The following is a 13119-nucleotide window of genomic DNA, read 5'->3' on the forward strand; positions in this document are numbered from 1 at the left end:
AACTGCCCAATGTGCATACAGGTGTTGTTATCCTGAATATTGTTTCCTAAGAAGATGAAAATTAATTCATCTTATGAACGGAACTTCTCTGTGTGCGTAAAAAGTAAACATTACCAATGCAGCTCACATGCAGACTCATGTGACTGCTGTATTTGTACAGCTATAGCACTTAAAATTCCCAGAAAAAATGGTGAGAAGGCATGAAAATAGTGAAAGGCAACATATCCGACTTATCTTTTTACCATTCTTTGGTAATAGAGAGTAAAACAAAGGCAGTTTCCCCTTTTTGGGGGAAAGAGAGGCAGAAGGTTTCTTTAAAAGTGTGATGTGAAATTGTATGAATACTGTTAATGTTCCAGCATTAATTTTATGCTCTATCATTAGCACATAAAAAACATGCCACCATATTTTGTTACAATTTAATGATGAAAATATTTTAGTCAAAACTGCTACTTTCAACACAATAGACTATTCCAGTTGAAATCCATACACCCTATGGAAGATGTGACCTTAATCTCCCACACAGGGGGTGTAGATTTCAAATGGAGTCGCCCATTCAAGTAACCCCATTTGAAATTCACACTCCCTTTATGGAAGATTAAGCATGTGTCTTCCATACGGGGAGTATGGATTTCAACTGGCATAGCCCAATAGCCCCAACCTGTTGAAACAGCTTGAAACTATGGGTTAACATAACATAATAAAACTGAACTACTTTATGAAGGGCTACTTGAACTGCCTAATGAAGTACCCTGCCTAATGGGCATGGTGGTTTGTAAGACCTTATTATGAAGAGTCCTTATAAGATAATAAATAACATTGGCTAGGATAGACTGTATAAGTGAACCAATTAGCAATGTCAACTGGAAGGAGCTGCACAATGGTACACAGCGGACTGGATGGAGTATAGCTGCTTGGGTCTAGACAGTTGAGACGTGGCAGTCAAGAAAGTGCTCTGTCACTACATCAGCCAAGTTTGTGTATAACTTACATCATATGGGCTATTCCATTTAAAATACATACACCGCCTGTGGAAGATATGACCTTAATCTTCTAAACAAGGAGTGTGAATTTCAAATGGATTACCTTAATGGGTGACTCCCATTTGAAATCTACTCTCACCCCCATGTGATAGACTAAGGTCAGTTCTCAGCACTGCCTTCATACAATTCCGCTCCCCCGACTTATAATCTGTTATACCCTAAAATGTAATGCTCCTTTGTCCTTTCCTCCGCAAACCCCAATCACTACCGTATAGGACTGTAAGGACTCCCTGACCGACAGTAAAATGAGGATGTGTCCCTTGCCTTGCCCCCAACTTTACGCACACCACTACAACTATAAAGCCTTACTGTAACAAGTCACTATACTAGATATGAAAGTGCATGGAATGTGTTATTTACCCAACAAGGTACAACCTCTGTTACTTGTTCTTGATCGAACAATCACTCTAGTGGCAGGACCATAATTTCAGCAATTTTTTTGACAATGCTGCTGACCCGTGTGTCAGACAAAATTAACAAAGTGTGGAAGAACTCATTGTGCCAGTCCAGCAAAAAACCCTGTAATATTTTTGTTCCAAGGTGTTTACTAGTTGAATCTTTTGATGCACATGATGTGACAAAAAGGTTGAAAAGAGCTAGCATAGTTGAACTAATCGATCAAATGAAAATTCAATGTCAAATTTATTCTGTCTGGTCATAAAAGTTGCAAAATCATTGTAAAAAACATGTATATGAATCATTACTGTTCATGTGCAATCATTCAATAGGCTTATTCAACAGTAAATAACAAATGCCAAAAAGGGTCAAAATTTGAAACCATAAATTTGAACCTAATGAAATTCAATACTGTTATTATTTACTCTTGTCTGCAGAGTGGGTGTTTAGCATGGAAGCCCTAAATTTGATTTGTTCCTGGAACTTTCCAGGTATCAACTACAGAGCAATAGAAGATAGTGTATTGCATTGTGCCCGTTATCACAGATTATGGCAACACTCTTGTTGATTGGGCTACTTAAGGCATCTTGCAGTATGTGTACTAGCCATATTGAAAAGTAGGGGGTGGGACATTTACACTAAATTGTCAAAAAGTGGCTGAAAAGACAAAAAAATTGCTCATTTTGTCAAAAAATGTGGGAGAGACGTGTTCCCGCGTCCCCCAGGATTGACGCCCATGGTACTTGTGCACAAATATGTGTAAAATGGTAAGCAAGTTTGTGACAGATTTGTTCCGTAGAAGACTAAGGAAACTTTATTGTTTTCTGTTTAAAATAGTTTTTAGTGATTAAAATAATATTGAAACTGAACAACTAAAAACAAAAAGTCCTATCAGCTATTATTCACTCCATCCAAGACACCACAAACAGATAATGAAGGAACAAAACATACTCACACACAACTGCACTTTTAAAGCTATACCCTCCCATAACCTTTTTGTACCGTAGTAACAGTAAAGCTAATCACTACAAAGAGTGTATTTTTGACAAAATATGCTAAGATTTAAAACATTCTCACTACCAGGACGAAGTTCTCCGACCTCAATACATTTGTACATTCACAGAATGACCTCTGCATGCGTTGGGTACAAAAACTCATACTCCACAACCTGAGGTCAAATTGTGAGATAATGATAGTTGATTAGAGGTTAACAAACTGTGCCATTCAGATGAGATTACTTCTATCTTTATACAGTTATACTAGGTTGACTGATTGCGATAGTTCCCCGGCATTCTGTCATCAAAATTAGAGCAGCAGAGCTAACACAATGCTCGCTAACATCAAATACAAATTAATTTTTTATTCTTCCCATCCAACAATTTCAGAATTATTAAATTTTTAACGATTACACCCCAACATTATCATCAAAATTTATTTTGCCGAGTCTTAGCATGCACAGTATCGATCGTCTTGTTCTTGAGATCGGATTTTCAAACAAAAACCGGGCTAAATCATCAAGTTTTGTTTGTCTACATTGGTTAGGTATGCGATGCACTAAGCTTTAGAGTTGTGACAAGCACTAGGCACAAATACAATTCATCTCGGCTTTCATGTGTACATAACCGGTGCTATGAACGACTGGAATCGAGCCGTGCCGAGCGCTACTACTACTAACCATACTCTGGCAAGCGCTAGTCTGCGTTTTCTCCTCTTCAACTAGCTCACCAGTCAAATACAATAATAAGTGCTCGGCTCAAAATACAGATATTGAGCAGGTATGCATGTTGAGCAGTTTCACTATGTAATTTTGTATACCGCATCTAAAGAGGCCCTGCAAGTTTATACGGGGACTTTCATTTAAGGGTATTACACAGTCACACAATTCTGATATTCTTAAAATAGTTCACTTTTCTATTATGTAATCACAAAATTTGAAGATGTAAACTCACTCTTTCCCAATCACAAAATGTATGTACTACGCTTCCATTTCATACATGTGTTTCCTTCTTTGTACCTTCAAGACACTAGGATCCACAACATGCTCATTTATCAGTGGCACAGTTCTTAAACCCCAATACATTTGTACATTCATTGAATGACCTTTGAAAATTTGGGTACAAAAACTCATACTCTGCAACTTGAAATCAAATTTTGCACTATGATTATGTAATTGAGGTTATTGGACTATGCCATTGGGATGAGGCTATTCAGCATCGAAGTGGTTACGTAATTCTCTTGGTTACCGGATCACGCTATTTTGATATCCTACGAGTACCATATACTTTGTGTGGTGATTGTTTCGATCGTAGTTCATTACTCTGGCGCGTGATCCCGTTGGCATAGTAACATTACGTAACTTCGATACTGAATTGTGGTCCATAGTGAGACTCCCCGACAAAACTAATAATGTACAAGGTCATTTTCATTCAGTTCATGACCTCGCAAAATATCGTTAAGATACAAATAAAGCAATTTTGCCTTCTCTCCAGACTCCCTCTTTAATAAAGAACACTTGTAATATCTTTTGAAATGTCTTAAGAGTATTTGCTGATTGAAATGTGTTTTGTAAGCCATGTTGAGACAACGTTTAATAATGTATAATGACTTATTTTTACACACCGTTTTAATTTCATGATTTATGCAAAGAGTCTCGCAATTAAATTCATAAATTCAAATTGCCATGAAAGTAATATTCTTTACAAGTTAGCAGACAATATCATGTTTGCGAATTTGCATAATTTTGTTGCTCTCAAAAGTGAGAAATAGCTTAATTGTGTTTAATACTCCATACTGGTGTTGACTGCAAACAAAGTTTCAAATTTTCAAAAATTCAAATATTTTAGAATTGTGCATTTGCATGACAATATTTGGAATCAGCATGAAAAATGCATTAAAATGAGTATAAACAAGCCCAGTATTGGTTCAGTGGTTCTTGAGATAGCTCTTGATATTTGGAGACAATATCTCAAAACCTATGGCAAGCACGCAGAGCATTAATCCCCCAGTGCTATCTACTGAAGATAGCCCTCACATGAATAGCATGATATTACAATCAAACAAACACAATTCTGAATGGATTGACTAGTCCCGACCTTACAGGCAATTACAGGGATGAACGTCTCACCACAATTCACAGAACTTTAAAGACGTAAACTAAATTAAATTACCATTTGAGGAGAAAAAATGCTTTCCTATACAAGCACAATGATCTAAATGAATTAAAAACTAGCGCTGATGGTGAAGAAGAGGGAAAATTGACAAAGGAGACTCGTTGAAAATGAGTCAGCTCGGTATCGACTCGGCGAAAGCTAATCACCGCACAAGAGGGGTTATCCTCAGTCAGCCAGTGTTTATCTAGCGATCGGTTGTGCACTGTGTTGTGTCCATATCACGGATAAACGTTATTGGCTTCATGCGTCTTTAGAAGAGCAAATTACAAACGGAGAAGGTTTGAGCGGAGAGAGAATATGACGATCAGGACGTTGACTTGTAAACTATCAAAATACTCAGCTAGTCAGACACGCAACAACAATAATCAATTTCATCTCTCTGTCCGTCGCATATCAACTGCTTTTCCTTATCAAATCAAAAAAACAAAATCCAATTCCTTAGAACGCTTTCTTATATACTATAAATATCATTGTGCTACGTCGGTATATACGTACCCTTGTCAGGGACGGTTTCATTGTTTTTAAGTAGTAATTTATGGCTCTAATTTTCCTAATGTCTTGTAACGGATGATTTGAAAAGTAAGCTTTTGTATCTTGTGTGATAATATTATCCGATGAGGCTAAACTACGAGTCGGAGCGGAGATGATTGGAACCATTAGGAAGGATGACTTGAATACAAAATTGACTCGGTTATCGCTTATTGCATCAAAACACTTGGTTCTACTACAAGCTGACATTTGCCACAAAGCGCTTGAACAAACATTCAAATAAATGCCCATTGTATGATTTATATAGCTTCTCTCTATACTTAGACTCAAGTGTTTTATAGTGCATTGTGATTTGACTTGAACCTGCTACTGTTTTGTAAAACAAAGGGATTATTTACATTACCGTATAACAAGCAAATATTGGGAGACAACATAATGTCAATAACCTTTCTTGTTGCATTAACTTTTAAGGAGTATTTAGCCATTCTAGAATCCTCTTTTTATGACTTTTTTCAGTAGATGTCCACAAAAAAAGCTTATTCCCAAAATTTCAATTGATCCCATTTTGAGTAACTTGCGAGTTATGCACGATTCGATTATGTGTATTACACTGCTCCAAAGGTGACTATGTTATAATTTCGTTCTGGTATGCCAGAACATAAATCCAATTTGACGATATTTTTGCTTAATTTTTTTGTACATAACATTATGTAGCCAGAGGTTTCCTATTAAAATCCCAATTTTTTGGAGAAAAGTGGGGGGATGAGGCTGTGGATTACAAAATACCTCTTTAAGCAAAAACCGAATCTTTTCTCTTTCTTTACTAATATAAATGTACTATTTACCATTTTACTTCAATGAAGTGGACCCATCATACCAAGAGCTCTGATTTAAACCCTTTCCTACAATTTGTTCATTTGATGAACAATGCTGTAGTAAGCTCTTAACCATTACAGCAATTATTACTTTCAACCTCAATATGCACCAATATGAACCAGTTTTAATATTCAAATGATATTTAAGTAGAACAACAATGCTGCCGATATCCCTTCAGACCAAATAGGACACTTAAGTTATTCATCTAATACTGAAAATTTAGTCAACTAAACCGAAATTGTAATTTGTATAAAACATAATTAGCATATTTTGCATTGCATTCAAATTAAGTGTATTTGAGCCGATATATTATTATAAAACAATGGCACCTCTTTTTGCCGATGCAACAAAGATAAAGTATCACCTAGCAACAGAATAAAATGCCTTCCCATGATGCATTGCTGGGCTATTCTATTTAAAATCCACACTACCCCTGTGGAAGATTTTGGAAATATCTACCACAGGGGGAGTATGTTTTTCAACTGTAATTGGTCAGGGTTAATCATTTTGAAACCCATACTAGTACTCCCCCTGTATTATGTTCTACAACGAGAATGAGTATTTCAAATGGAAGTTACCCAATTGTCCATTATATTTGAAACTCATACTCCCTCTGTGGAAGATTTTAACCAAATCTTCCACAGGGGTAGTGTGGATTTTAAATGGAATAGCCCATTGTGCTAAATCACACATCGTTGTTGGGCAGGAAAAGGAGGCAATGGAATAATGCATGATGGGAACGCAAAGACTCCCTACTGTGGTATCGCCTTATAAGTGACATATCTAAAATGTGATCCAAGAATCCGCGAGAATGTCCTCGGGACATTTTCAGGCGCAAATCCGGTAAGAAAATGATCTTGAGCTTGTGTGTGTGTAACATGCCCAAATACCGCCGTTCCTCTTGTGGGTTATTTGTCATAGTATACGTAACACAGTATTTATGACACATAGATATCATGACTTAAAAGCTCCCATTCTTCAGTCATCCATCAAATGCAACATTAATTAAACAAGTTTTGCATCAGATATAAGCCTATGATCAGCGGTGATCTGCTCACATAACCAACAAATTAGCTAAAGCTACTTATGAAATATAGCACTGTGTGTGGAATGTAAAAGTTATTGACGATTTAAGTTTACTACGCAAGTTTTTCATTTATCTAATAGGCCAAGAAAAATTGGTTTGTTCGTCCTTGACCAGAGTTGTAACGAGTTGAGACATCTCATGGTATTGTCAAGTCAACTAACCCTTTATTTTGAACATTAGGTGTAAAATAAATTAATTTCCCCCCTTCTTCTTCGAGCATCACTTAATAACATGCTCAGTTGGTATAGATGATAAGGTCTACCCATTAAAATTGCTATTCAATGTTCCTTCCACTTCCCAACAAATCCGATATGCAAATCTACTAATATCGACCAGCGAGTGATGAGGTCATGCACTCAGATCACTTGTTTCAAGTCGTTAACAAATTATTTTTCAGAATGTTGTTACTTTAAATGCTAATGACCGAGATTCAGAGCTATAATTACATCACAACTATTGTTTAAGAACTGTAGATTTCCACTTTCTTTGAGGTCGCACATCACTTGCTTCAAGTCATTAAAAATATTAATGACCAAGATTCATGCCCATTACATCAGAACTATTGTTAAAGTACTGTAGATTTCCACTTTGAGGTCGCGCATCACTCGCTTCAAGTCGTTAACAAATTATTTTTCAGAATGTTGTTACTTTAAATGCTAATGACCAAGATTCATGCCCATTACATCACAACTATTGTTAAAGTACTGTAGATTTCCACTTTGAGGTCGCGCATCAATCGCTTCAAGTCGTTAAGAAATTATTTTTCAGAATGTTGTTAATTTAAATGCTAAATGACCAAGATTCATGTCCATTACATAACAACTATTGTTAAAGTACTGTAAATTTCCACTTTTACTTCTACTGATATCGCCCATGTCACTAATTATCTTATGTTGTTACTTTAAACGCCAATGACTGATATTAAGGGCTATGCCCATAGTACCACAACTATTGTTAACGTACTGTAGATTTACACTTTAATTTCTACTGATATCGACCATGTCACTAATTATCAAATGTTGTTACTTTAAATGCTAAATGACTGATATTAAGGGCAATGCCCATAACATCACAACCATAATTGTTGAATTACTTCTACTGACATTGACCATATCACAATGAAATCAATTAATTGATTAATCAACACATAATCCCCTTAATTGAAACAAAGAGTTTAATGACACACAATTTATCAAGAAAATAATACGCAAGTTATAAACAATTCAATGGGACAACTAGTGCAAAATGCATAGTGCCAAACCTAGACGGCTTTGCCAAAAAACATGCAGTATAAGCAGCATCGTCTGTGCGAAGAGTAATGCTCATCCATATATTTGATCGTGAAAATTTCACACAAAAAAGCAAGCATTCTTTCAACAAGCTGACAAATAATAATGATATTAGCAAGAGAAAAAAAAAAGTAGTTCCATTCTCTAAGTTTGAGCCCATAAAAAAAACCAACGCCAAGATATGCAGCCAAAATTTGCAACTGTTTGCTGGGAAAATAACAAACCGTATTTCCTCCCAGGGGCGTTGCATTTCCAAAAGGGGGGGGGGGCATTTATTAGAGGCCATTTTTAGACCTATAATTCCTGTTAAAATTATTAGGTAAGCTTATAAATCAAGCTGAAATGATGAACTTAGGATTAATGACTTCGGTTCACTTCCAGGTTTACAATCATCCTCTGATGGCTTCTCAGTCACGGACATTGAAAAAAAGTATTTTGAGACTTTACGCACTGTTTTTGTGATTTTTTTCAGGTGAAATTTGTAGTATTGCAGTCAAAACATGTCCAATTGGGTCCTTTATTCAGAGGGGGGGGCTTTAGTTGTTTGGGCGGGGGGCATTTATTGAAGGATGGCAACTATTTGAGGAAATACGGTAATGAATGCAGATCAACTGGATATGTTAGCAAGAAAATGAGGTTTCCCTTCCAAAAAAAAGTCTTCTTTTTTTTTTTTTTTGCAAAAAATGGTCTGAGCAAAAACCAAACAGGGTTGGGATGTAATATTTGGTGCAAATGGGACAAAATGCAGCTTGCACCAAGTGAAAAGCTGAAATCGACTGTTGCCAAATCCTCATACTTAAATACAAATCATGCAAATAAAAGCAAGCAAACTGATTAAAAACAAGACAAAAAGAGTGCAAAGAGAAAGCTTGTCAGACAGAGAAATACAGAAAGATAAAAGACAAGACGATTCAGGAAGAAGTTCATTTTTCGACTCACTAAGTGTATGATGAATAATCAACTTGTGGTGGCCGGGGTGGGGTCTCCCATTGTGTCATAGTGATGACTTCACTATGAGATGATGAGAGTGAGAAACATTTTCTATGCAAAGATCTTCCTTTTACCTTAGCAGCATGTGCACTACTACTTTTCTTACGATGCCCCTGATTGGTTAATTACATGATGTAATCACCTGAATAACCAATCCAAACAGAGCTTTTAGATTTCAGCTAAATTCCCATCAGCATGACTGACTAATCTTACCATATCTCTGATTGGCTCAAAACATTGATATAGCCCTCTTTATAACCAATCAAAATAGTTCTTAGAGATTGATAATCCAGTCAGTAGTGCCCATGGCAATGATAAACTTGATTTGGAAGATGATACTGAAATCAAGAAAGTTGATTTGCCAAAGCACCGCTATTATCTTAAAAGGTTGCATCTTTATATCACTAACTTACTGTCATATATGTCTTTTTTATGTCATCTTTATTACACATTTAGCATGGTTATTTTAAATTTTTGTAATTCATAGTCTATTCCTTGGCCTATTAAAATTACAGCAGATAAGTCAAAGTTTTATTTGTATTTTTTTGTTTGTTCTTTTCCCCCTATTAATTGCAACAATTTTGGAATTGTGATGTTGACAAATCTAAATAATTTTGAAAACATTTTCAAAAGAGTGTTCTATTCTGATGTATGCCTTAAACTTTTGAAAAGTGCATAATTTTAACCAAAACTGATTTGAACATTACAACATGAATCACAGCTTGTGGGGAAATGGAAAAAATAAACCCCCGACCATACAAGATTTGAACACCGGACCTACGATTATACCAGTCTGATTCTCCATAAACTGACCTTCGACCTCACAATCTGTTGCGATTCCAAGCGAAAATAAGGTGAACTCTGCATATACCGGATGCACTTTTTCTCTCCCCAAATCATATCAAAATAAAGATAGCGTTACCATGACAACGAGGAAGACATAAAGTAAGTCAAATTGATAAAAGATACCACCTCCGGTCGTAAAAAGGTTGCGATAGAAAAGTCTCTCATCACAGGTTATATCAGGACTGAGGGAAGAATGTGTAGATATATATATATACTGATGATAGCCTATAGACATACATGTAATACCGTGTGTCAACCAACCAACAATGTATTTTGTACATGCACCAATTATGTCATGCTGCAAAAGCCCGTATTTGGTAATATTTTTGCCAATTTCTGCAATAATTATAATAATAAATAAAGGCTGCCACTTCTGCTAATGGTGGAAAGGATACAGGGAATTCGAGTGAAAAAAACAACCTGAGAGTTGTAAATTCAGACCAACAAAACATAACTTTTTGGGCGATTTATTTGACATGCAATCTTGAAATATAGGCCTACTTTTTATAGCATTAAAGCAATAGTGCTAGTATAATATTCACAAAACATTTGCATATCCCCATTTTGCGATTTCCAGTTTTTATGGACAAATACTAGAAGATCCATTATATTATATTTCCTCACAAGATTTTCTTCTGTGTTGTTTCTGAACAATTTCTCTCCAATTTATACCAATTTAAGAGTTTATTGAAAATGCCCAATTCACATATCAGACACACAGGTGGACTAAAATTATAAGATGATTTGATTAAGTTTTATTGAAACCAAAATTCTTTACCCAATTTTAAACTAGGCCAGGTATTGTTCACAGGGCTTTCCTTAACCCAATTCTGAACTAAGCCACCGGCTGTTCACAGGGCTTAACAAATGCTAGGGATTCACGTTTTGTTGGTCTCAATTTCTAACTTCTAGGTTTGTAACCATAAATGCATCATGCAGGCAATAAACAATAAAACCCTTGCCAGCTGCTTCAACATGAATGACATTACAGTGGTCAGTGTAAGAGACTGATAAAAAATGGTACCACAAGGGGGCGCTACTCACCACAGCAGAGGGTAGAGATTGGGGCGGTAATACACCGGGCAATTGTTGCATTGCAGCGGCGGCGGCAGCCGTGTGCATCAACTGTTGGCTCTGTATGTTTTGTAGCATTTTCTGGGCGGCCAAGTTATTTCGTCCGTTAATTTCCAGCTGGGTTTTCAGGTGAGGTGGTGGGTGCAGGTACTTGCAGTTCTCACGTGTGCAGCGGCCCTGTAAACAGACAGACAAAAATGGAAAAATATTGTTATAACTTTTCACTTATTCTTGGAGAAAGATGGCTAATAGCAGACTTGTGAGTGGGATTCTCCCTATAATAACCTTTGACCCCTACCCCTAGTCAGCTCATATGTACACATTAATGGTGTTATTCGCTACTTGCATGGTTCCACCATTATGCACTATGTGCGGGGAGAGCCCTGAACTGGCAACATACATGAAAGGGGATCAAACAAGTCATATAACTTTCTGTGTAAGGTTATGTAATTGTTCCTTTCATGTATGCTGCCAGTTCGAGGCTCTCCCCACACATTGTGCATAATGGCAGAACCATGCAAGTAGCGAATATAAATATGTATATATATAATTATTTTATGCTTCCCTGGGTCTTTCATCCAAAAGGATGAAAGTTCATGGTTTACTTCCCCTGGACCTCCACTACTGGCCCTAAAATGGGTCCTGAACCCTTGGACACCATACATTTTACTTTCCCTTTGTTTTTCACACCCCACACCCATTTTTGCTTTCTCAACTTATTACCCCTTCCCCAACTTCAGAAATATCTGATACTGTTAATCCACTTTCAAGAATGGCATTACATTAATTTTAATCAATTGAGTAAAATGATATTAATTTTGTTTCATGTGAACTTACTTAATGTAATTAGCTGACCTAATTATTTTTATAAGTTGACATGCTTATGCAAGTTTTAAAACATAGCCTACTATTACAATAGTTTGGCAAAGTCCCTGAACACATAATCAGCGTTATTTCACACAAAGTGCTGTGTGCATAATTCAGAAACATGTTCAAAGTACGTTGTCTTCTTGAACTTGCAATAAAATATTATTATCATGTCTACATGCCGGGTCCCAAAGGTCTAGTTTTGTCTATCTATGATATGAATGCAGGATGTTAGTTTCATAGGTGAGATAAAATTGCTGCTAATGTTTCGGGAATGTGATGTTATAGAAGACAGCTTCAGACCTGCCAACCTACCGAAGTCAGAAAGAGGGACATTGATTGAGACCAAAACCTTGTACATGTACACAAACCAGGTACTGATAAATTCAAAGACTTGAGGTGTGCAATACTTTCAGAATTTATCACAATAGACTAAAGAGAATGCTATAGCAAAATTTTAAAGTGAAATTTGCATCATTTTCTGCTGTTCTTACATTAAAATTTGCCATCACTGAAATTTTCAGAAAACAGGACTGTCCCTCTGTTTCACTTTGGTAAACCCAAAATGAGGGACAGTTTGCAAGTCTGCTTATATTTATTCAAAACTGATGATTTTTTTTGATGAGTGTGATTCATATAAAGGACTAGTTAAATAGTTTGTTGTTCAATGTTTTGGGTTCATTTTGTCTTTGTGACAAACTCGGTGGTCTTCTCCATCAACTCATGAAAGAAAAAAAATGTTGTTGTTTTACCCCATGGGTTGCATAATGTTGAATGTGACAGGTGACTGAGGCTACTGTAACACTATGGACCACAATGGCCTCATTCCAGTGGCATAGTTCAATAACCTTAATTGAACAATCATAGTGCAAAATTTGGCCTCAAGTTGCAGAATATGAGTTTTTGTACTCAATTTTTCAAAGGTCATTTCAATGATTGTACAAATGTATTAGGGTTAAAGAACTGTGCCTTGATAGATGAGCATGTTGTCG

General features: G+C 36.3%; 1 protein-coding gene across 17 annotated transcripts in view; it reads right to left on the minus strand.

Annotated features, from left to right (window-relative positions):
- Positions 1-13119, minus strand: part of LOC140143876 (muscleblind-like protein 1) — a 485567-nt gene that overhangs the window by 74719 nt on the left and 397729 nt on the right. For all 17 annotated transcript variants that reach the window (XM_072165702.1, XM_072165703.1, XM_072165692.1 and 14 more), the window contains one exon: positions 11231-11437. In XM_072165702.1, the coding sequence (XP_072021803.1) occupies positions 11231-11338 (108 nt within the window). In that variant the 5' untranslated portion in view covers positions 11339-11437. The remainder of the gene's footprint in view (positions 1-11230; positions 11438-13119) is intronic.

This window comes from Amphiura filiformis, unplaced genomic scaffold (genome assembly GCF_039555335.1).
Source record: "Amphiura filiformis unplaced genomic scaffold, Afil_fr2py scaffold_31, whole genome shotgun sequence".
Lineage (NCBI taxonomy): Eukaryota > Metazoa > Echinodermata > Ophiuroidea > Amphilepidida > Amphiuridae > Amphiura > Amphiura filiformis.